The sequence below is a fragment of the Herpailurus yagouaroundi genome, unplaced genomic scaffold (assembly GCF_014898765.1).
Source record: "Herpailurus yagouaroundi ecotype Mexico unplaced genomic scaffold, PumYag 77, whole genome shotgun sequence".
NCBI classification, from domain to species: domain Eukaryota; kingdom Metazoa; phylum Chordata; class Mammalia; order Carnivora; family Felidae; genus Herpailurus; species Herpailurus yagouaroundi.
Genome location: NW_024412388.1, coordinates 86,417,131 through 86,442,840, shown reverse-complemented (window position 1 = coordinate 86,442,840; position 25,710 = coordinate 86,417,131). Strand labels below are relative to the sequence as shown.

The 25,710-nt window shown below is 41.9% G+C and overlaps 1 protein-coding gene across 8 annotated transcripts in view; it reads right to left on the bottom strand.

Moving 5' to 3' along the window:
- Positions 1–25,710, bottom strand: part of CDC14A (cell division cycle 14A) — a 188,182-nt gene extending 162,472 nt beyond the window's left edge. For 4 of the 8 annotated variants that reach the window (XM_040471103.1, XM_040471100.1, XM_040471101.1 and 1 more), the window contains exons 1-3: positions 25,146–25,708; positions 24,249–24,339; positions 3,644–3,719 (exon numbers count right to left, since the gene is read on the bottom strand). In XM_040471103.1, the coding sequence (XP_040327037.1) occupies positions 3,644–3,719; positions 24,249–24,339; positions 25,146–25,194 (216 nt within the window). In that variant the 5' untranslated portion in view covers positions 25,195–25,708. Of the gene's footprint in view, positions 1–3,643; positions 3,720–24,248; positions 24,340–24,671; positions 24,690–25,145 lie in introns of those variants that run through there. The other 4 variants (XR_005788797.1, XM_040471102.1, XM_040471106.1 and 1 more) reach the window with 3 other exon arrangements.

Sequence of the window (25,710 nt, the reverse complement as noted above, 5' to 3'; positions counted from 1 at the left end):
ATCTTCTGGGATGAGCACTGGGTGTTGTATGGAAACCAATTTGACAATAAATTTCATATATTAAAAAAATAAAGGGGCGCCTGGGTGGCGCAGTCGGTTAAGCGTCCGACTTCAGCCAGGTCACGATCTCGCGGTCCGGGAGTTCGAGCCCCGCGTCGGGCTCTGGGCTGATGGCTCAGAGCCTGGAGCCTGTTTCCGATTCTGTGTCTCCCTCTCTCTCTGCCCCTCCCCCGTTCATGCTCTGTCTCTCTCTGTCCCAAAAATAAATAAACGTTGAAAAAAAAATTTTTTTTAATAAAAAATAAAATAAAAATTAAAAAATAAAAAAATTTTCTCACTGTAAAAAAAAAAAAAATAGTGCCAAATTATTCAGAGAAGTAGGGTTTGAGGACCAAGTAAATACCATCATATCTGGTCTTTAAGATGTCTCTAGAGCAGTTTCAGCAGGGTAAGGAAAGCAAAAGTGAGACAGCCAAGGATTAAGAAATCAGTGCGTAGTGAGGATGAAAATAGTGAGGGCAGAATATTCTGAAACCTCCAGAGACAAAAAGATAAAAGAGGACCTGTAAGTCAAGGGGATCGTGATAAGGTCAACAGAAGTTTGTGTGTCTGGTGACCCTGTGCTGGGCACTGGAGACACTGAATTCTATGACATGTCTCCATCTGCTAGGAGGGTATAGTCTAGTGAAAGAGAGCAATGTAAACAGGGAATTATTCATCAATAATAAAGATCTCCAAACGGGAGGCAACTCCAACCTTGTTCAGAAGGACAAGGAGATGCTTCCTAGAAGCCACGGTGTCTGAACAAGGTCATAAAGAACAAGGAGTGATCAAACCAGGGGAAAAGGACATTCAAGTCAGACTGGACGTCACAAGCCATTGTGTGGGGCAACTGGTGTGGTTCAGGGTAAAGTGCACAGCCAGCAGTGGCCAGAGTACCGCAATCTTGAGTAAATCAGTAAGTTAGCGCATGAAATCATCCACTGGGAAAGACACCAAGGGTGGGGGCTGTGAGGCCAAGCAAGACAAAAGGCATGGAAGCAAGGTGCCCAAAAGTCTTACCAAAATGGGTGAACACAGGCTGCAGACGAGAAACACCAACAGGGATCCGATGGACTGAGAAAATAGGGAGCCTGAGGGCCTGGAGATTACACGAAGGTGAGAGAGACAGAATGTGGGAGGTATGCAACAAGAAGGGTACATTTAAAGCAGGAAAGCCTGGAGTCTGAGTTCCTGGAAGAAACGTAGTTGGAGTGGCAGTAACAGTCACTGGAGCAAACGAAGCAGAGGAGCCTCAAGGCCACTATGGACATGTTTTCAGGGCAAAGTCAGCTGGGGCAGTGCTGTGGGTGAGCGCATGAAGATTATAAACCACAGAGGCTCCTCCAGTGATGAAGGTGGAGAGGAGCATGAATAAGTCACAAGCCTTGAAATCTAGCCCCCACTTTACCTTGTAGCCTTGGACAAGTCACCTGCTTCTCCTGGGCCTTCCTTTCTGCACCCATAAAATGAACTGGCTAGACTAAATTGTCATTTGGATCCCTAAAATTATATCAAACAGCTTTTGCATATGGAAATGACAGCCAGGAGACTGGGAAGGTGTTCATAACCTTGGTTGAAGAAATGTTATTGTTATTTCCTATTCAAAGTCATCAATGTTCCATTAGTAACTTTCTTCTGTAGAAGACGTTAAAATTTGCAAAGCCTTTTGCAATATACTCCTAACCACCCCTCTGTGAAAGCTCTATAATCCCTATCTTATAGCTAAAGAAACTGAGATTACACAAGGTTGAAGCAATTGCAGCTTCAAATTGGTAGTCAAGTCATTTCTCCCAATGTAGAGATTCTACTCGGATGCTTTGAGATAACGCATGACTTATCAACATCTGGGTTTTGAAAATTCATTCCTTCAGCAAGTAACAGGGTATCTACTAGCAGTACTAAAGCAAAAAAATATCCTTCCAGGCATCCATCAGATTACCTGGTCCCTGAAATGAACCAAGGGATGCTGAACTCTATTAAACTTGCATAATGTTGAAAGAAAGCTTTGTAAATGAAAACAAATCAAAACAAGTCCATGTATACACTTACCTATACAGTTTGGTGTAAAATATGGTAGAAAAATAGCCTTACTCAAGCCATCTACTTTTATGTAACTGATATAAGCAGAAGACAGAGTCAGACCAAAAAAATTATTTTTGAAATAATGATTCTTTTCTCTTCGATCTTCCAAGTAATGGTCAGGTCCTGAATTGTTAATTATAATACCCAGTTCATACCAACTACATACTAACAGGACTAATCAAGAAAGCAAAAAAAAAAAAAAAAAATTCCTAGGTCCTCAAAAGGAAGTAATAGCCTTCAATTATTTATGGATTATCCTTTCCTTGTTAATCATCCACTAAAAGTCCACTTTATGTTTTTATATTAAATCCTTTTTAGGATATTATTTGCTTCCCTGGTGATTACAAAAGTTTCCACTTTATTTTCTAAACTATAGGCAGTAGCTTCTTTTCTGAAAAATGTAGACCAGTTTAGTTAAAGGAATTTACATACACCTTTTCAAGTCAGGTAATACTTTACAAATTAATTCTTTAAACAGTTGATTGCAACAGACCTTATGTTATATGATTATTGACTAAAATAAAAATCTCTCTTTGGTATTCATCCCATGACCATTTAGCATTTTCAGATCAATGACAAAAATCTATGAATTCATAAATATACAACATATTTTATAGGAAATTCTCCACTATAGACAGTCTTTTATCCCTAAGTTCAATAAAAATCAATCAAATCAAAAGATCACTAAACAGCTAATATGTACAAAGTACTGTACATCGTCACACCAGTTACACTGTAACTAGCAGAAAGAATAAGCCACCTGAGCATTATAATTTCGCGGTTATCTTTAACAGCATGCTGTGTAGTATTTGACCTTCCAAACTGAAACGTTACATTTAAGATCCTCATTTTGAACACTGGAAGACAAAGATAAATATCTCTATGTGATGAAATAAATTTACCAAAACCAGGATTACATGTAATGCTTTCCCTCATGTATGTTTAGAGTCTAAGAGCAAAAAAAAAAAACATGTAAATCAAAAATACAGATGAATACTGAATGTATGATCCAAATTCTGTCACAACAGGTAAAGTCCCTGTTGTATCACTACTAGCTCATCCATCCCACTTGGCTGCTAACTCTACAAAGATGACCTCCAAGAAATGCATAAAAATTTCAATCTTGATCAGACAGGAAAAGCTTGAGAGCTACTGCGATGCCGTGATGAGTGCCTTCATCACCTGGTTTCAGAAAAACCATCCTAGGGAGGAATTTGATAGACTCATTAAACAGCAACCTGAAAGGTATTTGTGCTTTCTTTCTTAGATCGCTATTCCAATGACTTCATTCAGCTCACATTTCAATTCATCCTGAAAAATGGAAGAGGTTAACATGTCCTTTATGGGGTAATCAGGTGGATCAGTTTCAACTTCTCATTTATATGAGAGTAAACTACTCAAATAAATATCCAAAGATCAAGATTACCTAACTAAATGGTGTGTGCACAGCAGTCCCAGTGATCAGATTTCAAAGTTAAAATTTCCAATAACAAAATATAAACATCACCATAGTACTCACTTTCAGTTTCTTGTTTAGTTTACAGCAGTATCTGTACACCATTGCCAAGTTCAGAGGTCCAAAATCGGCATAAAAACTGGGATTTAAAAAAAAAAAAGCAGTATTTAGTAGAAATATAATTTTCAGGAACATCAATGCTCATTTTTATTTTCACTAAAATTGCAAATTTCAGTTATCTTCAGGAATATGGGTCATTATATAACTGATTCATATACTCCAAATAACTAATGATTTCACCCAATTACCGTAACTAGTCTCTTAATAAGGAACTATTTGGACATTTTTGAGTTCCACCTTGTTTTATCTCCCTGCCAGGACACTCAGTAAAATGATTAAAAAGCAGGCCACAAAAGAAGCAAGATGAACATAACATGTGCATTCACTTCCGAGTTGGATTTATCACCTACTTAGTCACCAATTCTAACTACTCCACTCAAACTTTGCTCTCGGTTCTCAAGTATCTTAAACCTAGTGGTCTTCTTGCAGTTTTCTTCTCCTTGAGCATTCCACATTATATGACACACTGGCCCATCTCCCTCTCTGCAGACATCTCCAGGATACAGTCAGCGGTCTGCAGATCTCTCTTACCCACTATCATGAATTTCACTGATGACCCTACAGAAGAGCGATGGCTCCTACAAGTGAGACCCAGGATCAATCTTTTCATCTCCAACCACCTCCAAACCTACATCTACAGGTCCTTCCATCACCTGGAACTTAGAACATCTAAAACTCAACCCATCTAAGGGAGCCTGGGTGGGTCAGTTAAGCATCCTACTTTGGCTCAGGTCATGATCTCACAGTTCATGAGTTCGGGACCTGCATTGGGCTCTCTGCCATCAGCACAGAGCCTGCTTAGCATTCTCTGCCCCTCCTCTGAACTTGCCCTGTCTCCCTCAAAAATAAATAAACATTAAAAAAAATGTTTTCTCGGGGCGACTGGGTGGCTCAGTCGGTTAAGCATCTGACTTTGGCTCAGGTCGTGATCTCATGATTTGTGGTTTGAGCCCCATGTCGGGCTCTGTGCTGACAGCTCAGAGCCTGGATGGAGCCTGCTTCTGATTCTGTGTCTCCCTCTCTCTCTGGCCCTCCCCTGCTCATGCTCTGTCTCACTCTCTCTCTCAAAACTAAATAAACATTAATTTTTTTTTCTTTAAGAAAAAAAATGTTTTCTTAATAAATAAATAAAATCAACCCATATTTCCTTCAAATCAGCCCACCAGACTAAAAACACTTCTCGCTTCTCCTAGTTACTTGGGCATGAAAACTTTCAATCACAAAAGGGCAACAAATAAATATCAATTTCATTCTCATTTATCAGAAAGGCTACTCCTCTGAGTCATCCCTTGCTTTTCTAGTCCTACGTTAGCAACAAAAGTGCAGGGGCTCTTCATTTCACATCCTCACTGTTTAAATTCCCTCTCCCCTGCCCAATCATCCTGTATTCCACTCCAGAGATTAATCTTCACAATATTCGCTTCTCACATATCTTCCCACCATTCAAAGGTGTGTAATGGCTCCTTACTCCCCTCAGAATAATTCCACAGCCCAGCAATCAAAGCCCTACATTTCATGTCCCTAGCTTCCAAGACAACCTTATCCCCTAATGGGTCCCATATGGAATCTGCATTTCAACAAACGCATCCGTTCCTTATTCCCAAATACTCCGTGCAAATTCTTAATCCAAGCCTCTGCTCACATCCTTGCCTGGAGTGCCCTCCTATTTCTCTTTCTGTTCCTCTCTAGCTTCCTCAAAATCCCAGTTCAAATCCCACTTTTCCAGTCACCCTTAGGAAACACTAGCCTCCTCTCAAAGTTCCCCAAACTTACTATCTGAGACACTATCACATGCTGTGAATTATCTTTAAGTGTAGATCCTACCTGCCCAACTACAGAGTAAGCCTCTCACACAAGTATTGTATGTTATACCTTACAAGCTTAGAAGAATATCCTGCTCATAACATTAAAACTTCAATGAATGAGTTCTCATTATGAATTTTTGCTCATTAATGCTCAAATTCAATTTAGCCTGGACCATAAATTTTCTAAATATCAACAAGTCTCAAAAAAACCCATCCCCAAAAGACCTTTCTTTTGAGGGAGTCATTGAATTTTTTTCTGCTACCTAAACTACAGTATCATAGATATGTCATTGCACTGCATCAAATCTGCCAGGAGCCACTTGCCTTACATAAGAATACTAAACTTGTATATTTTATCTACATTAAGCAAGTGTGTAATATTTTGGAACTTTATATTCCAGGTAACACCAAATTTTCCTGTCCCTATACACAGGCTTCACGAGAGTAAAAACACAGGGTTGCCAAAACGGAAAACGTGCAATGATTGGAAACAAAAGGATATTTATTGGGGCTCCAGGGTGGCTCAGTCAGGCATCTGACTTCGGCTCAGGTCATGATCTCATACCCTGTGATTTCAAGCCCCACGTCAGGTTCTGTGCTGATAGCTCAGAGCCTGGAGCCTGCTTCGGAGTCTAATGTCTCCCTCTTTCTCTGCCCCTCCTCAGTTTGTGCACATACTTTCTCTCTCTCTCTCTCTCTCTCTCTCTCTCTCTCTCTCTCTCAAAAATAAGTAAACTTAAAAAAAATAAAATAAAAAATAAAAAGATATTTATTTCTAAAGTCCCCAGTGTGATGCTGTGTTGTAAGTATAAACAAAATACACATGAATCCAAAATGAACTGTGCTTATTATACCTGATTACAGACCAGTCTTGGATGGTGAACAAGAATCCATTCAAAAGAATCAAAATGAAAAGAATATAAAATAAGCACCTACCAGCATGATTAAGGTAGTCCTAATTCTAACACAGATTTCCTCGTCCTTAAGTTATTGGAAGCAACGCTCTTAACTAATCTGTTTTTCCCCTACTCAAACATGACTGTTGACACTTGCAGAATGTTAAGGTAAATCTAGAATTTTTAATTATGGTTTTATCAGCATTTTAGATTCACTTTGAACAAATTTCAGGAAAGCACAAGGAATTCAAGGCATCTAATTCCATTTTTGTGCTAACCATTGGAAGCCAACTTCAATCTCAAACTCAAAGTTGTAGAGTTTCTAATTGCACAGCCAACTTAACCACATGTCATTTTGGAAGCAACACAGTTAACAAACATACCAGTTTCACCAAACATCAGATAAGTAAATTAGTATACTCCAAAAACACAGGAAGAAGTAAATCAAAGACACACTACATCCTTAAGTCGATTTGTACTGTCCAACATGGTAGCCATTAGCCACCTGTGGCTATTTAAACTTAAATTAATTAAAGCTATGCACCCTATGTCTATTGCAGCATTATTTACAATAGCTAAGATATGGAAGCAACCCAAATGCCCATGCATAAATGAATGAATAAAGAAGATGTGGTGTGTATGTATACACACACACACACACACACACACACACACACACAACAGTGGAATATTACACAACCACAAGAAAGGATGAGATCATGCCACTTGTGACAACATGGATGGACCTAGAGGATATAATGCCAAGTGGAATAAGTCAGACTGAGGAAGATAAATACCATATGGTTTCACTCATATATGGAATCTAAAAAAAAAAACAAAAAACAAATGAATAAACAAAGAGCAGAACCAGAGGTATTAATACAAAGAGCAAACTGCTGGTTGCCAGAGGGAAGAGGGATGAGAACAGGCAAAATGGGTGAAGGCGAGAGGGAGATACAGGTCTGCAGTTGTGGGATGAATAAGCCACAGGGATGAAAGGTACAGCCTAGGGAATACAGTCAATGGTATCGTAAAAGTGCTGTAGGGTGACAGATGGTAGCTACATTGGTGGTAAGTGCAGCATAATGCACAGAGAAGTTGAATCACTATGCTGTACACCTAAAGCTAACGTAGCTTTGTGTCCACTATATTCAAATTAAAAATGTTTAATTAACTATTAAAGTTAAATAAATTAAAAATTCAGTTCTCACATCATATTAGCCCATTTAAAGTATTCAAAAGCTACATGTAGCTAATGAGTACTGATTTGGAAAATGAAAATATACATTTCCATCAATGCAGCAAATGTTCTGCACCGATAGAAAACACTGATCAAGATGAAAAGATAAAATGAGAACAAAAATAACTATACAACACTGGAGAAAATACCAAGTATCATGAGTGAGGTACAGATAAAGTGTTTGAAGACAGTTGATACCCTTCCCCTTCAGAGACCCACATATTTCCCTAAGTGAAATTAGGCTCTGGTAATTCCTACCCTCTTTTGTTCAAGGGAATCATATTTCCAAAAAGACAACTTGGGACCTAGAACAGGGGAAGATAGAAAAATAGAAAAGGATCCTGTCCCCACTCTCCTCTACTATCTCTCAAAGAAACAAGTTGCTGTAAGAGCATCAGATATCTACAATGAAGAAGGTATACCTCCATCTTGGCCATAGCACCATGTTAAAGGTAGAAGCAAAACAACCTGAACCCAGAGAATTTCCCATGTCACAAAATCTTGAAGCTCAAAGAGCCAGCTTTTATATTTCACAAAACGTGGGGTGAGCTTCAAGTCATACTAAGAAATTCAGTCAAAACCTATGCATAGCCAAGAACAATTTATTTTTTTTAATTTTATGTTTTATTTTATATCTGAGAAACAGAGAGAAAGAGTGCAAGCAGGGGAGGAACAGAGGGCCAGAGACAGAATGTGAATCAGGCTCCGGGCTCCAAGCTGTCAACACAGAGACCGACACGGGACTCGAACTCATGAGCAGTGAGATCATGACCCAAGCCGAAGTTGGATGCTTAACCGACTGAGCCACCCAGGCGTCTCCAGCCAACAGCAATTTAGAACAGGTCTTCAAAAGTCAGAACTTCCACAGGCAAATACAAAGCCAACAAACTCTATCTTTTTTTTTTTTTTAACATTTATTTATTTTTGAGACAGAGAGAGACAGAGCATGAACGGGAGAGGGTCAGAGAGAGAGGGAGACAGAATCGGAAACAGGCTCCAGGCTCTGAGCAGTCAGCACAGCGCCCGACGCAGGGCTCGAACTCACGGACCGCGAGATCGTGACCTGGCTGAAGTCGGCCGCTTAACCGACTGAGCCACCCAGGCGCCCCAACAAACTCTATCTTAAGGCCATTTTACATATCCTTTCCTCACAATGCCTGCATTGCTAAGAATATAACTGCATTTATAATAATATTGTTTTATGTTTCTGTATTGTTTTCTGTTTTCTAACTGATCCTGAAAATGTCAAGATCATTGAGGCAAAAAACGGTCACAGCTGCTTCCACCACTCTGGGTTATCACCAACTTTTGATATAATAAAATGCCATGAGTAAAGAAGACACCTTCCAACAACAGTCTCCTTTTCTTTCTTTAGGTTTTTATTTAAATTCCAGTTAGGTAAAATATAGCGTAGTATTAGTTTCAGGTGTACAATTTGGTGATTCAACACTTCAGACAATATTCTGTGCTCATCACAAGTGCACTCCTTAACCATCATCTATTTCACCCATCCCACCCCCCTGCTGCCCTCCCCTCTGGTAATCGTCAGTTTGTTCTCTACAGTTAAGAGTCTGTTTATTGGTTTGCCTCTCTCTTTTTTTTCCCTTTGCTCACTTGTTTTGTTTCTTAAATTCCACATATAAGTGAAATCATATGGTATTTGTCCTTCTCTGACTGACTTATTTCACTTAGCATGATACTCTCTCTAGCTCCACCCATGCCATTGCAAATGGCAAGATTTCATTCTTTTTTTTTTTTTAATTTTTGTTTAAGTTTATTTATTCACTCTGAGAGAAAGAGCACAAGTGGGAAAGGGGCAGAGAGCGAGAAGGAGAGAGAATCCTCAGCAGGCTCTGCACTGTCAGCACAAAGTCCAATGTGTGCCTTGAACTCACAAAACATGAGATCATGACCTGAGCCAAAGTCAGATGCTTAACTAACTGAGCCACCCAGGAGCCCCTCATTATTTTTTTTAAATTTATTTTTACTTGTTTTGAGAGAGAAATAGAGAAAAAGGAGAGGACGGGAAGAGAGAGAGGGAGACAGAATCCCAAGCAGGCTCCACGCTGTCAGTGCAGAGCACAATGCAGGGCTCAAACTCACAAACCGTGAGATCATGACCTGACCCAAAATCAAGAGTCAAACGCTTAACCAACTTAGACACTCAGGCACCCCAAGATATCATTCTTTTTTATGGCTGAGTAATATTCCATTGCATATAAATTGCACATCTTCTTTACCCGTTCATCTATCAATGGATACCTGTGCTGTTTCCATAATCTGGCTATTGTGGCTAATGCTACTATAAACACTGGGGTGCATACATTCATATGAATTAGTATTTTGTATTTTTGGGGTAAATACCTAGCAACAACATGCTTCTTCATAAGAATTCTCCTTACCAGCGGTGGGAGGAAATGGAAACACATTTAATAGGCCAGATCATTACTAGAGAGAAATATTAAAATACAAAAACCAACTGATATCAATTGAAGTAAGTCAAATGTGCTAAAAAGTATAAAATATGTACTTCAGCAACTTGCAAATTGCAACCAAGGCAAGAGAATGAAAAAGTTGGGCTCAGGGTAGAAGAGAAGAAATGGAAGGTCATCAACCTGGGAACAATGAAAGGGGATGAGAAATGGCAGAGAGCCCTGTAGAGACACAAGAAAGGAACGTGAGGGCTGAATGGGCTCCTAAGCCTGAAATTAATGACTCTACATAGAGTCTTCTCCATTCTGGCCAGGAAGAGGCCTCCAGAGCCACAGCCAAGCAATGGCCACCTCTTTTTTCTTGGGTGGGGGAGAGATGGGTAATCTGGTCTCATGTGGGCTCATTTGGGCAAGGAAAACCGTGGATACATTATTTTATTATTTCAGAGTACCTTCAGCTTTCCCTCTAAATGAATGAATGACCGATCAAATGAATCCCTCTTATCTATTCGTAAATTTCCCCTTGTAGGTTGGCCAATTATGGGTCAATAACCAGAATGAAATTCATGAACTATTAAGTAAAAATCATTTCATCTATCTGTTATTCAGTAAGTATAAAAAGCTAAAATCAAACTCTTTCCTGTTTGGGAAGGAAAGAAATTAAAAGAATTGGAGTCCTGCAAGTGGGGAGGGTCATCTCCTTCTGAAGAGGACAAAGAAATGGGAGCCCAAGGATCAGAGCAAATGTAACCAGGGTCATCCACTACCCACAGGGTCACCCAGTACCCACAGGTCACCTAACACCCATAGTGCTGGTCCTACAGACTTGAAGGGAAAAACAAGTTGGACCTAGAAGCCTTTGTGTTATACCCCAAATGTCTAGCTCTTCTCACAAGATTTATGAAGTTTATGACATATCACTATTTTGTGTTTGGTTTTTCAAACAAACTTTAAGTGGGCCCATTCCCAGAGGAATCATTGCTTAAAGCACTCTTGTACCTTATTCTACATATAAGAACTTTCATCTAAAACTTTTCAACTCCTCAGCAAAAAGATGAGCTATATTCCAAGAAACACACATTCATTCAATACAATTTATAAGCACCCACTCTGAGCAAGGCACTATAAGTTAGCATATTAATCAGAGTGCTGACAATACAAAAAAAAGGGGGGGGGTTTACCTGTTTTATAAATAGGATGGAAAAATTCTATAAGGTCATTTTAAGGCGTACCAACTCATGAATTTTTTACCAGTGCTGCTGACAGTTTTTGTCCATTCATTGACTCACTCAAATATTTACTGAAAGCCTGCTGACTGCCATTCCTTACTCAAAAGGTGCTCACCACCTAATGAGAAGACAAGTAAATATGTTATCTCAGTGTGATAAATGCTAAGTAGCAATACCCTTCAAAGCACAGTGAGATTATATGTGTGTGTGCATATAAATTTTTGGTGACATTAATCAGCTAATACCTTCCCTATCTCTGGAATATTATCCACACTCCTCCTTTCAGATGATAAAGCTCCTATACATGGCTGAAACCCCTAATAATCAAATTTCAAAAAGGCTTCAATTGATCAGCAAACATTAATCTAAGATCAAAGTATAGTCCAAAGCCCTTACAGCTCAAGGCTTATGCTCAAGCCCTTGTAGCATAACAAACCGCAGTCACATTGATGTTGTCTGCCTGGGAAGAGAGTCGGCACATGGAAGAAGTTCCCCAGCTCCATTCAGTCAAATACAGTCTGACAGAAAACTAAAGACCATTGGGAAGCAAAGGGTTCTAGTCCCTACCAGATCACTCAATGTCCCTGGGCTGGTGCCTTAGCCTCTCTGGGACTCCACATCTTCATCTATCAGATAAAGCTGCTGAAGTAAGACTTCTAAAGTTCTTTCAAATATCATATCATATCATATATCCAATTTCCAGCCATTATAGACTATAACATATATTGTAATATATATTATGTGTATACATGTGTGTATATATATACATTTACATGTATATAAAATAGAGTCTAAAGAGTCCAAGACTCTAGTTATACATATCGGACAAACCCATTCAACAGTTCACATGTTTCCCAAGGGCTAGTCACCCTATTTGATACATTCTGCCCTCTCAGGGTGTTGATTCTGGGTACAAAGGCATTTCCCTCAGAATATCCCCTCCAGGAAGGGGAAGAACCTTACAGCCTTCTCCTTGAAATTCACTATGCTTTCTGCACAGCTGGGGAACAAACCCACAGACCAGAAAGTGGCTTCGTACGGTAGGAAGCTTGATCTCATTACCCCTTACTTATCTGCGTGAAGTTTGACATTTGTTGAGATGACAAAGTAAGGAGAGAACCCCAATATCCACTCTGACTCCTGTTCTTTGGTACATTAGTTTAGGTTTTTAGGAAAGACCAGGTACACAACACCAGAAGTATGAGGAAGCGTCCTCCACTTTGTACGTTCTTAACCTGGGGTGAATAGCAAGGCCCTTGCTGCTGCTATAAAATGGGTTAGTGTTGCAACTTTGCCTTAAAGCCAAACAACAGACTAGATGGTATCAAGGAACCTTCCAGCATCAGAGTCTGTCATTCTGTGACTTCCCTCTTTGGAGCAAGTCAATGAATGAAAACCCCCTTTGAGACTCACAGGAATGAAAACAATACATTTCTTCAGGAATGCACAGCTAAAATTAAAATTCACTCCCACAGAAACATTCTCAAGCAGTATAAATTAACCCCTTTATTCAATGGCAGGTATTAAAGGCAAGAGGACTATGAGGACAGTATCCTTGTGGCTTTGGTAGAAAACAGAAGGATGACTGATGTCCTGTACATAAAAGACTAACCTTCCTCACATTTCATAAAGCAAATAAGGCCTCGAAAAGGAAAATAATTACTCTAAAATCCAGTGATGATCATATTACTTCTCTAAGCTCTTGGAATTAAAAGCAAAACTCACACACTTGCCTGTGAGGCCCAGGGTGGTGCAGCCCCTACCTATCTCTCTTTGGGGCTTCATTTCCCTCATTTTATTACTAGTAAGCTCCAGCCAAGCTATTTCTTTTAGTTCCTGCCTCAGACTTTAGCACATCACCCTCCCAGACCTAGTTAACATCTACCTACCCTTTAGGTCTCAGCTCTAGTCACACTTCCTCAGGGGCTTCTTCCCTGATCCCTCTCCCATGCCCACCTCTTAATATTTGATTAATATCCTCCCTACCCATCCCCCCACCCCGGACTATAAGCTCCATGAACACAGGGCTGGGTTCAAATGTGCTCGCTGTTATATCCCTAGCACCTGGCACACAGATGGCTGAGTAATGAATGAAAGATTGAGACGTGGTTGGTTCATCTGCAAAAAGTACTGCCTGTTACAATTTAACCCTTCTAAACTGTACACCAGGTTCATGTGGGGAGAGATACCAGATATCACATTGTACTAGCTTTGGGTGCACACTAAGACCAATTAGACAAAATTGACAAAAATGACCTAAGAAGGAAGGGCAGTAATGGGGACAGAGAATAGCAAGATGACCCGCCTTTCTAGTGCAGGGTAAGGTCAGGAACCCAGCCCTACCTTCTCCCCTTCAGCTTGTATCTTTATTACCGGCTTATTCCCAGGGCAGCCTCCAGAAGTAACCCCCAATCTAAAAGACTCACCCCCACTATACATCAGCCCAATTCCTTTTTTCTTAGGAGCCCCTTCAATTCTGAGAGTTTGCCATGTTAAAATCATCTTACGCCTTTACTTCTGGGTTTTCCAGAGCTGCAGGCAATCTGCTGTAGGGCTTGTGGAATAAGACACAATGTTTGACAGTAGTGAGGGTCTTAGCAGAACAGGAAAGGCAATATTTTGATATTTTACAAGCCCACCATTCACGGCTCCCTAGAAGAGACCTTTTTAAACCTTTTTATCTCACAGTTAGAAACAAATAAAATTTTTTTAATGTTTCAGATTAATTCAGCTGCAGAGAACCAATAATCAACTACCAGGAGTCGTGCAAATGCTGTATTAATACCAGACCCTCTTAAAAGATAAAGAATTGTACAGAATAAGACATCAGTTATCCAAGAATCTCAAATTCAGAAATCTCAATCTGGAATAAAAATGAGAATCACAGTTGGGCACCTGGGTGGCTCAGTAGGTTAAGCATCTGACTTGGCTCAGGTCATGATCTCACAGCTTGTGGGTTCAAGCCCTGTGTCAGGCTCTGTGCTGACAGCTCAGAACCTGGATCCTGCTTCAGATTCTGTGTCTCCCTCTCTCTCTGCCCCTCCCCCATTCCTGCTCTGTCTCTCTTGCTCTCAAAGTAAATAGTAAACATTAAAAAAGTTAAGGGATGCCTGGGTGGCTCAGTAGGTTAAGCATCTGACTTGGCTCAGGTCATGATCTCATGTTTTGTGAGTTCAAGCCCCATGTCAGGCTCTGTGCTGACAGCTCAGAGCCTGGAGCCTGCCTCAGATTGTGTCTCCCTCTCTCTCTGCCCTTCCCCTGCTTGTGCTCTGTCTGTCTGTCTGTCTCTCTCTCTCTCTCGCTTTCTCAAAAATAAACCAAGATTTTAAAAAAAATGAGAATCGCAAGTAAGCCAAAAACAAAGTCATGTTGTTTCTTCTAAAGCCTGCCACAAAATCCAGGCCCTTTAGCTGCATATATAAGAGAGTCCCATTCTCATGCTGAGTCTAGTTAGTCTTATTTTGTAGCAAAGGCTAATAAAATGTGATGTCCAGTTTCCATACACATAGTATATTAGACTCATCAGACGGATCATAGAGAGGAGGCGGCTATTAGAGGCTGGTACATTGACGGTAATGCCAAAAGCAGCACCTAAAACATACTCAACTCATAGCAGTTAGTCACCAATAAAAACTGAATAAATTAAAAAGACTAAAAGACACAAGATGTTTAGCAAACAGGCACCATCTGCTACATAAGCAGAGAGCCCTTGATTCCTTAGGAGTGGCTGGAACCATCCCTGAATTATGGTGAAACTGTACAACCAATGTACTTATAATAATACAGTCTGAGTACTGCAGAAAAAAAAGCAAAATCAAAAGCAATAAACTCTTCAAGAAGAAAATGCAGATTCATCTTAGAAAAGTTCCACAAATTACAAAACTGCTTTCATATTTCAAGATGTGATTTCCCAACTCTTTGTAGGAGCTGCCTCACTAGAATGCCACATTCCCAGAAAAAACTGGATAAATGCCTTACTAGAGTATATCCACCAAGGAGAATAAAGGTGAAATAAACCATCTTTTCTGGTTCTCCAAATGAAAATTAAATTTTATAGCAAAAGAACAGGTCCAAACTAGTAAATTCTCCGCTTCATCAATTGGATTTGAACATCTTTAAGACCAAAATAGTAAATGTATAAATTAATAAGTGAAACATTTTATTCAAGAACTATAGTTCACACAAACTATTTCCTATAAAGGAATTCACTGTCAATGACAAATAAAAATTGTGACCATTTACAAGATGTTTTCAAGTTGTGAGGACTGCGAATAGTACATGCTTTCAATAAATAAAGTGATATTTTTGATGGTTCTCATTCAACATCTGATTCTTTGGTGGTCCTGGAAGTATTTGTATGATTAGCAAAACCAAAGTTTTTTTTAGGTAAATTGAAACTAAAGCATGTTTTTTTAAAGAAACAATAAATTCGACATTTACTCGTAGAAATCCCAATTCAAATCAGTGAGCCAGAAAGGAACTTAAGATCAGTGTCCCACCCAACTTCTCAGTTTTTAAACAAGTAAATACCTAAATATCCCAGGCAGGCATTGTCTATTTTCTCCTTAAAGATCCCAAAAGACAAAGACTCATCTTTTACTTTCATTATTAACTCCCCTTCTTACTTCCTTTCTCCATTCCCAAAATAAAACCAAGCAATAAAAAAAGTAACCCTTCCTTCCGATTTACACACATTCTACTTTAAGGTGCCACTTTCTCCCAGTCACCCAAGCTAGGGACCTTGAACCTACCTTCAGTTCCTCACCACCCCCTCCCCACCTCCCAACGTGGTCAATCCCAAATACGCTCAATCCATCCTTTCTAGCCTCTTCCCCCATCTGGTCCTTCTGTTCCCATTGCTACTGCCCTAATCCAATCCTGCCACAGCTTAAACAGAGCCATCCCCCCCCCCCCCCGCACACACACACACCCACCCCACCCCTCCGCCTCCCAGCCTAAAGCAGAGCTCTAATCAGTCTTTCTGCCATTCTACAGCACAACCTAGATCCCGTCCCCACTATGTGTCCAGCCTCACCTGGGACCTCTCTGCATTCAAATATTTCATGTCACCTAATGGAATATTGCCAACTCCAAATACTGGAAATCTCTTCTTTCTCTCTTTTGCTTCCTCTTTCACTCACTCCATTCATTCATTCATTCATTCAGCTAAAATTTCATGAGCACCACCTCCATGTCAGGCACTGTGCGGGGTGTAGGGATACAATGAAAGCAAAAACAGATAGTACTTGTCCTCACAGAGATGATAACATACACTCTTTGCTCTTACACACCCTTCAAGAGCTAGTTCAAATATCACTCTGTGTAGTCTTTATCACCCCGGGCAGTAATAACCTCTTCGTTTCTTGGATTCCTAACACATACCTTTGCAGCTTTTGTCATATATCGCCCTTCACTGTATTTGTTCCGACTGCCTTCTGTACGTATTTGTCTATCCTCGAAGCATTAGCACAGCGCTCTGCACCAAAATCTATCCCATCTAAATGTTTCTCCTCCAGCAATCTTCAACCACCTGCAAGTCTTAAGTCCCGCTTTTTTCACTTCCTGTGAAAATGTGTCAAGGGTCTTTTTTCTTTTGCTTTTTCCTTTTGTTAAGCACAAAGGTGCATTAAGCTCTGGGTTAGTAAAAGTCATTTGCTTTCGGCTTTGGAATGTGTTTATGAACTTACAACTGAGAACATCTGATGTCTTAGGAATCTACTTCAAACAAAATAATGAAGCCGCCCCACGGTGACTTGGCATAGTCAGAACTTGGACGGCCAACTGCTCCCCATTGGACTCTCTCCTACAGCCCGGCTATTTGGATCCATGTGTCAGGCAGCCTGATTAAGACCAGCCCTGTTAGTTTTAACTGAATCCTTAGCACCATAGTTAAATTTTATGTTTCTGTCAGGCTTATCTCACACAAATTGAAAGAACTAAAAAATAATGTGTCCTTATGAAGATTAGAGACAGACTACCCATTGTGAATGCCTAATGGGTCCAAAACAGCAAGTATTTAAATAAATCTATACCTAGAAAGTGAAATTTGGCTCTGGTATGTCACTGAATTTAAAATTGGCTGGTTAGTGTATACAGATTTGTGCATTTCCTCATCACATATACTATGTAGTACTGTGGTTAAAATACACATATACACATACACCTAAAAGGCATGTGTTCAAAACAGAGGATGAAAAAAGTGGCCCTGAAAAAATACTGGGTAATTTTTGCAAGTTTAGGTCATAAGAAAGGAGAAAGGGAGAAGGAAGTGTAAACCCACTGTCTTTCAAAAGCTACAAAGTTTCCTGAGTTTTTTTTTTTTTCAACGTTTATTTATTTTTGGGACAGAGAGACACAGAGCATGAACGGGGGAGGGGCAGAGAGAGAGGGAGACACAGAATCGGAAGCAGGCTCCGGGCTCTGAGCCATCAGCCCAGAGCCCAATGCGGGGCTCGAACTCACGGACTCACGGACCATGAGATCGTGACCTGAGCTGAAGTCGGACGCTTAACCTACTGAGCCACCCAGGCGCCCCGAAAGTTTTCTGAGTTTTAAGAGAATTCTATGCACAAATTTGTATCTTAAGTTACACCACTTAAGCAGCAGGAACATTTCACTGGACAGCCTGCAAAAGAAGTTTTCATAAGCTTATGAAAACTGGACTTCTTTTGTTTCATCCATCCTATTAATACATAATGATAATTAGCTCAATTTATTCCTTCCCTCTCTCTCTCTCTCTCTCTCTCTCTGGCAGTCCACCGAAAGGAGAAAAAGCAAAATTACACCCACAAAGTGGGAAAAACACTTTAATTACCACCACACATTCCCAGATATAGCCTGGACATAAAGTTGGTACACGCACTGTCGGTGGCACTTTCTTACCAAAGCCATTCCCCACTCAAGTCAGAAGGGCCAAGTGTGTGGGGCAGGGGTGTAAAGCTGGTACTGCACCCTCCCCACCAGCCTCAGGCTCAAGACAACTGGGAACCTGCTGGGAGCATAACAGCATGAACTCCAAAGCCAACTACCTATGGCTTGAATCCCAGCTCAGCAACTTAACTACTAGCTCAGTGACCTTTGGCTCTGCGTACCCGACCTGAGCCTCAGCTTCCTCATCTGTAAAGTAGTGATAATAATAGCACCCGACTCCTAGGTGCTGGCCCAGGACTATAAATGTAAGCTGTTATTATGATTTTATTTTTATTCCCATGGGGAAATGTGTCTCCAAATTCAACTATATCTTCTCTTCTGTCAATATCATAGCAATTTACAATGACAGCTGGGGTACCAAATGATGGCCCTAAGACTCTATATGATCATACGTGTGTGAACGTGTGCATGTCCATAAATGGCATTAGTCTTTCCATTAAATTAGCCTATTTGCTACATATTAAATTTAAAATAAAATTTGAAAACCAAAAGGGTTTCTTCTCACCTAAATACTCCAGTCCCACAAATATTTCCAGGCAAGGGAAGTTTTTCTGTATTTCTCTCAAAGATGTCCTAGGTTCACATTCTGACTCAAACCTATTTTACAGACTATCAGAGAAATCATTCTTCTATATGTGATTTATCCAAAAATTCCTGGTTGCATTAATACCAGAGTGTTGTTTTTTTTTTTTTATTTTTTTTTCAACGTTTATTTATTTTTGGGACAGAGAGAGACAGAGCATGAACGGGGGAGGGGCAGAGAGAGAGGGAGACACAGAATCGGAAACAGGCTCCAGGCTCTGAGCCATCAGCCCAGAGCCTGACGCGGGGCTCGAACTCACAGATCGCGAGATCATGACCTGGCTGAAGTCGGACACCCAACCGACTGCGCCACCCAGGCGCCCCAATACCAGAGTGTTTTAATAAAGCTTAAGTGAAAACTGAACATTTTAAATTATTTAAATCTTCAGTTTAGCTAATTAGTCCTCATTAGAGGCTGTTCATTCTTCCATGCAAAAACATTTGGTGAAATGCTTCAAGACACTTCAGACACTGCTTAATATTCAGTCCCCAGAGTATGTCCATGAAAAGTTCTCGCCTGCATTCTCAACACCTTTCCTTTGCAAACATTAGGAGAGAAGAGATGAAAATGGACAAGGCTAAAAATGAACACCCTCTACACCACCCTTCATAGCAAACTGGCTTTCTATGCATTAACATCCAACCCTATACCCATCATCACAGTCAGGAGGGGCATGCAAAGGTTATAACAATTAACATACTTCATTTTTCTAACTTTTGAGCCAAAAAAACTTGAGCCAAGTTATAAAAAAGTAAGCCTCTATTTGGATTACAGGGCCCAATTCCAAAACTAAAGAATTAGCCTTTCTGGAGAGTTGTGTATTATTTGTACCTTAATCAAATACAGATAAATCTTTGAAAGGCTCTCTTTTTATTGGGCTACTTTTGTGCCACAAGTGTGTTAGTTCATACTCTAATTTTTATTCTCATCTGTGAAATCCTAACCCAAGGACAAATGTATGGCTTTCTTATCAACCACATTTTACTAAAACTGCTCAAGCCTTTATATTAATGTGATAAATTCTGTTTTAAGATCAAGCAGAAAATTCAGACCCTCATTTCTAATAAACAGCCACACATGAGGCCACTTTGTTAAGTTTTCTAAACACCTGCACAAAACACAGCTGCGTCCAAAGTACCTACAGCCTAATGTTTAAAGAGACTACTTACTGATTCATAAATAATAGTTGCATTTTCAAGGTGATAATTTAGCCAGAAAGGCAGCATTTCATTTATACATTCAACAAATAAGTACAGAGTTACAAGGTTGCGCAAGGCCTGTGTGACAATGCATATAAACATACTCCTCTCCTTAGAGACATGTACGTTATGATACGATAGTCAAGATTTTTCCCACCACAAGACCTCCTCCATAGACAGAACAGAGGTTACTACACATTCTTCTAGGGGCTTTGCAATCTCATTCTACACATCCTAAAGGAGTAGAGCTGACAAGATGGATTCCCAGGCTTCTGTCCCTCCTCCCTTTCTTCTCTCTCTCCAGTGTTTGTCCACCTCTGTTTATTTCCTCCTCCTTCCCCTGCTTCCTCCTCCTGGCCCTGCCTGTGAAATACAGACCTTGATATCTTCTCTTTATCCCCCAAAATCACATCATTCTCAGTTTTATCATCTCTTTTGGAAAAAATCCCCAAGTTTAAGAACTTCAAGTCTATGTGGTATCTCTTAAATTCCTGGGGCGCCTGGGTGGCTCAGTCAGTTAAGCGTCCGACTTTGGCTCAGGTCATGATCTCACGGTCTGTGAGTTCAAGCCCCGCGTCCGGCTCTGTGCTGACAGCTCAGAGCCTGGAGCCTGTTTCGGATTCTGTGTCTCCCTCTCTCTCTGACCCTCCCCCACTCATGCTCTGTCTCTCTCTGTCTCAAAAATAAATAAACATTAAAAAAAAAAAAATTCCTTAAATTCAACCTGACCAAAATGGAATGCCTGATCTCCCCACTAAAGCCGATTCTTCTGCCCTACTTCTTGTTCAGTTAATGGTCCCAGCAGGCTCACCAGGACCCAGGCTGTCTTAAGGCCTTCTTCACCTCCTCTTTTTCCTCAGCACCCCTCAACCCACCCACCTGATCTACTGCCAGTCACATGGATTCAGATCCCTTCTTTCTATCACCATTGCTACCAATCCTCATCTAGGCACTTATTTCTTCCCCTTGAACGTTCCAGAATTTTTCTAAGTGGGCTTCTACTTCCACCCTAACTCGTTTTAAGGATGCTATCCTATTAACTTTTTTTTTTTATTCTTTTAATGTTTATTTATTTTTGAGAGAGAAGAGACAGACAGAGTGCGAGCAGGAGAGGGACAGAGAGAGAGGGAGACACAGAATCTGAAGCAAGCTCCAGGCTCTGAGTTGTCAGCACAGAGCCCGATGCAGGGTTCAAACTCAGGAAGGGTGAGATCATGACCTGAGCCAAAGTCGGACACCTAACCGACTGAGCCCCCAGGCGCCCCAATCCTACTAACTTTTTGAGAGAAGACAGATGTACTCCAGAACCAGAGGGCTCAGTTTCAAATTCCAGCTCTGCTATATCTTAACTCTGTGACCGTGGGCAAGTTCCCTAACCTCTCTGTACACTACTCTCATCATCTCTGCACGCTAAGGATAATAGTACCAGCCTCACAGAATTGTTGTGAAAATAAAATGAATTAATAATTAAGCATTGTGGGGCACCTAGAACAGCAACTAGCATGCATTTAAACACTCAATAAATGTTTACCACTATTTGCAATTAGCCCAGATCCAGTTATACCATGGACTGGCCCAAAACCCACAGAAGGGTCCAATGGTATACAAGGAAACTGCAGATCCCCACCCTGGCATTCAATCTGCACCCCATTGACCTTTTGACTTCATACTGCATACCCCCCTTGGACCTGCATACACACCAGGCTAATTGGGGGACTCCCTATTCCCTGAATCCATTCTGGAGCCTCCCTCCTCATCCTTGCTGTTCTTGCTTCTGGGATCTCTCCTCTCACATCTCTGCCAGATAAAACCCTGGCTGTTCTTCAAACCAATTGTAACTCCTCCACGAAGCCTTTTCTAAACGTGGCAATCAAATGTGCTCTCACCTGCCTGGGAACTCTTCTTAGTACAGGGGCTATGTTAACCTAAAGTCAGTTCTCTTTCTATCCCTTTGACTGCACTGCTGTCATCCTCCCTACAGGCGTGCGGCTCCTCGAAGGTATTATGTGCATCCATCACCGCTGTATCCTCTCCAGCATCTAGCATGTGTAATATGTTGGGATAACAAAAAAAGAGGGAATGATGGCTAATCAGAACCACAGCCACTGCACTGGCACGGTAGCTGGGCACGTCCAAACTGAAAGAGGTATATGCTCTGCCCAGGCCAGAGTCCTCTTTATAGTTTGAAATGACATCAAAACTCACAATATAATTAGAATGGTCTCTCCAACAAGTCTTTCTTTACAAGACACCGGAAACACAGGTGAATAAATACAAGAGGAATGTGGGGACGCCTGGGTGGCTCAGTCGGTGAAGCGTCCGACTTTGGCTCAGGTCATAATCTCATGGTTTGTGAGTTCGAGCCCCACATTGGGCTCTGTGCTGACAGCTCAGGGCCTGGAGACTGCTTTGGATTCTGTGTCTCCCTCTCTCTCTGCTCCTCCCCTGCTCATGCTCTCTCTCTCTCTCTCAAAATAAACATCTATCAAAAAAAATTGTTTTAAATACAAGAGGAATGTTATTTGTAGCCCTATCCTAAAATACCAACCTTAAAATGCACAAAAAAAATGTTCTTCATATATCAATACTACAATCAAAAAACCACTGAGCGCTGCGTTCGGTGGCTACGTGTAATTTTCTGCTAGAACTATACCATTTAGCAATCTCTAAAGAAGCAATTCAGACCTCAATGACTGAAGCTTGTTCCATGACATCCGAACAACCTCTGGCCCATCAGCCACTGCAGAGTGGAACATAATGGCACATACACAGTCCCTACTGTCAGACTCACAAGAGTCAGGTCCCCAAACCTGAAACTCACTAAAAGAAAGCAACAAAAATGCACACTCCCAACAATATAGTGAACACTCAATAAACACTGCTAGCAGTGACATCAGCCAGGTACACGGGGTAGGGTCGGGGGAGCAGGCCACACATTACTCTGTTCCGTCTAGGAGCATGGCTGCAATCTGACACCAGGGATTTAGACCTCCTCCCAGCAGCATTTATATGCAGCAGCAAAGGGCTCTTTCATTCCCACTTTGACTTCAGCCATTCAAGAAGCATCCTGCCCCCAGTACCACTAAGAGAAATGTCCTGAAGACATCAGTTTCAAGAATCCCTAAGATGAAGTGACAATTAAAGATGGTTTGCCCTCAAATAAAAGATACACTCTTCGAAGTCGAGAATACTCTCACTCTTCAAATGCCTTGGTGGTACCCACAAATTAGGCAGAACCGCCAAAATCCCTTTTAACAGGACAAGTCCTGGGAAGCTTATGAGGGTCACTATGGTTCATTTAACTATGTTCATTTAATTGCATGTTTGGTTTAACAACAAGAGAGTAAAGTTAAATGTTTAAGTTAGAATATATTGGACTACTGTGAAACACCAGTTCTTTTTAATGAGAGCGTAATCAAGTCAATTCAGCCTTCTTATTCCTTATTATCTGTTGCTTTTATTGAACAGAGATTTATCTCTCTTCAATTAAATTTTTGTTACCCTTGAAGTATTAAGATATTTTTTCCTGTAAACTATTGGTCTTTCACAAACAACAGTTCCCTATTCTTATTTTACACTCTCAAATCCTAATTCCCATAGAAGAAGCAAAGTAACCAAAGAAAGTAAATCAGCACTCCTATACCACTTCCTCAAAGACAAAGAAAGTACTACTCTGAAGCTTGGGGCAACCAAATAAAATAACTCAGTAATTTCTTGTACAGGTAAAATCTTACTCATAGATATGACTTAGGTACAGCTACCTCCAGCTAAACAGGTCCCATTTTCCAAAAATGAGCCGCAGAAACGAAAACATCCTGAGAGACAACAGGAGCCTTGTGAACTGTAAAGCTGAAGCACCTGTAATACACACGCTTCCCTATACTCTGTGGGTGCTCCATAAATACTGGGTGGCTGATTCACAAGCCAATTAGAGAGTCTGGCAAGGACAGTGTCTCCCTGGTCCTACTCTGGGGAGTGTTAGGTATCTAGGGTTGCAGTTTGTGGTGGCAGTAGGAAGAGCTAATATAGACAGAGGTCTAAAAGGACTGGGGTGTCGACAGGTTCAAATGATGTTAACTTGCTCTGCACTTCTCCTCAGGCATCTGAGTCTTCCGGAAAATGGTATTCTTACTTGCACCATTGGGGGAAACTGAATAAACCTGCCAGAGAGGCACACCTCACCAAAGAGCCAACAAGCTAAACGGTTGAGGGGGGAAAAGAAATAGAAACTTACTTTTCATAGACCAGCTCCTCATCGATGGAGAAATAGTGGGTATTTACTGTGCTTTTTGGTCTATTCCTTAAAGTAGCAAAATATAACCGATCTGAAAGACAAGTTTAAAAGATGGGAGAAAACATATGAGAAGTAGGGAAGCTGAACGTGGGCAGGGGTGGTGGTAACACAGGAAAGATCAAACTAATAACTGCTACCCATTATTTAAAGATTCTATTAACACGTGGAATTCTTGCAGAAACCTGATCTCTCCCAGAAACCCAGAGACTCAAGAGCACAACGGAGAGGCGTGGAGGGGACCTGACTGAGAGACTCCGTTGGGGCAGTTCCCATATCTCCCCTGTTCCAGGCGAACGGGCGCAGATAGAAGCTGGGGGTACCCATAGAACTGAAGATGCAAGTTTGGTTCAGAAATCTCCAGACCTCAGCCACTGCAGAAGGGGAAGAGAGAGGCGAGCCTGCAGCATCGAAGACTTCAAGAAGAGGAAAGGATTAAGAGACAGGGAGGTGTGATGCGGGGGCGGGGGGGGGTGAGGAAGGGGGTGTCCCGAAAACCGAGCGGGATAAAGGAGACTAAAAAAAAAATCACCCAGAGCGGGATCTCCACCAGCCCCTGCGTGCAAAAGTCCGGCGGAACCCCGCGCTGTCCCACTACTGGGCAGGGAGGCCATCCGAGGGAGCTGCAGAGGGAACCTGGGACGCAAGAAAGACAGAGAAGCCGGAAGCAGGGGGTCCTCTGGGAGAGGACAGTAGCGAGAGGAGACGAGAGCGCGCGCAGACGCTGCAGGACACTGGGGGCCCCAAGAGAAGCCGGAGGCGGCGGTTGGGGACATAGGGCTAGAAGTGAAGAGTTGGGGGTGAGGTAGGGTTGGAGGATGTGGGGCGGCTGCTCCTCACCTTTCATGAACTCGCAAGCCCCGATTAGTTCCCCTGACTCCGCTGCCATCTTAAGCAAGATACGCACGGGGGAGGGCTGGGTCGTGGACAGCTGAGGTCACCCGCCCCCGGGGGCTTCCCCACTGCCCAGGAGCCGGGAAGCTTGCAGTCCCGAACACCGCGCCCGCCGGAGAGAGGCAGCAGGCGCCGAAGGCGGAGGCGGCTGGGGGGTCAGCGCGCCGGGCGCCCCGGGGACATTCCGTGGGGAACCCGAGCCCGCTCCGCGCGGGGCGCACACGCCCCAGGCTGTGGCCGCTCCGATTCGGACCCGGCTGCTGCGGCTGCTCCGCCGCCGCCGCCGCGCCTGGAAAACGCAGACCAGCTCTCACGGCAGGGCAAAGTCTTCCCCCCGCTCCCAAAGTGATCATGGAGGAGACGTCTGCCCCGATCGCGCCGGTGGCTACTCGTGCGGCAGCGGGCAGGACTCCGGTGCCCGCGGGCTGGCAGCAGCTGCTCCGGCTCCTCCTTCGCCACCTCCTTTCAGCAGCAACTCTTCCTCCTCCTCCTCCCCCTAGGTCCGCCCTCA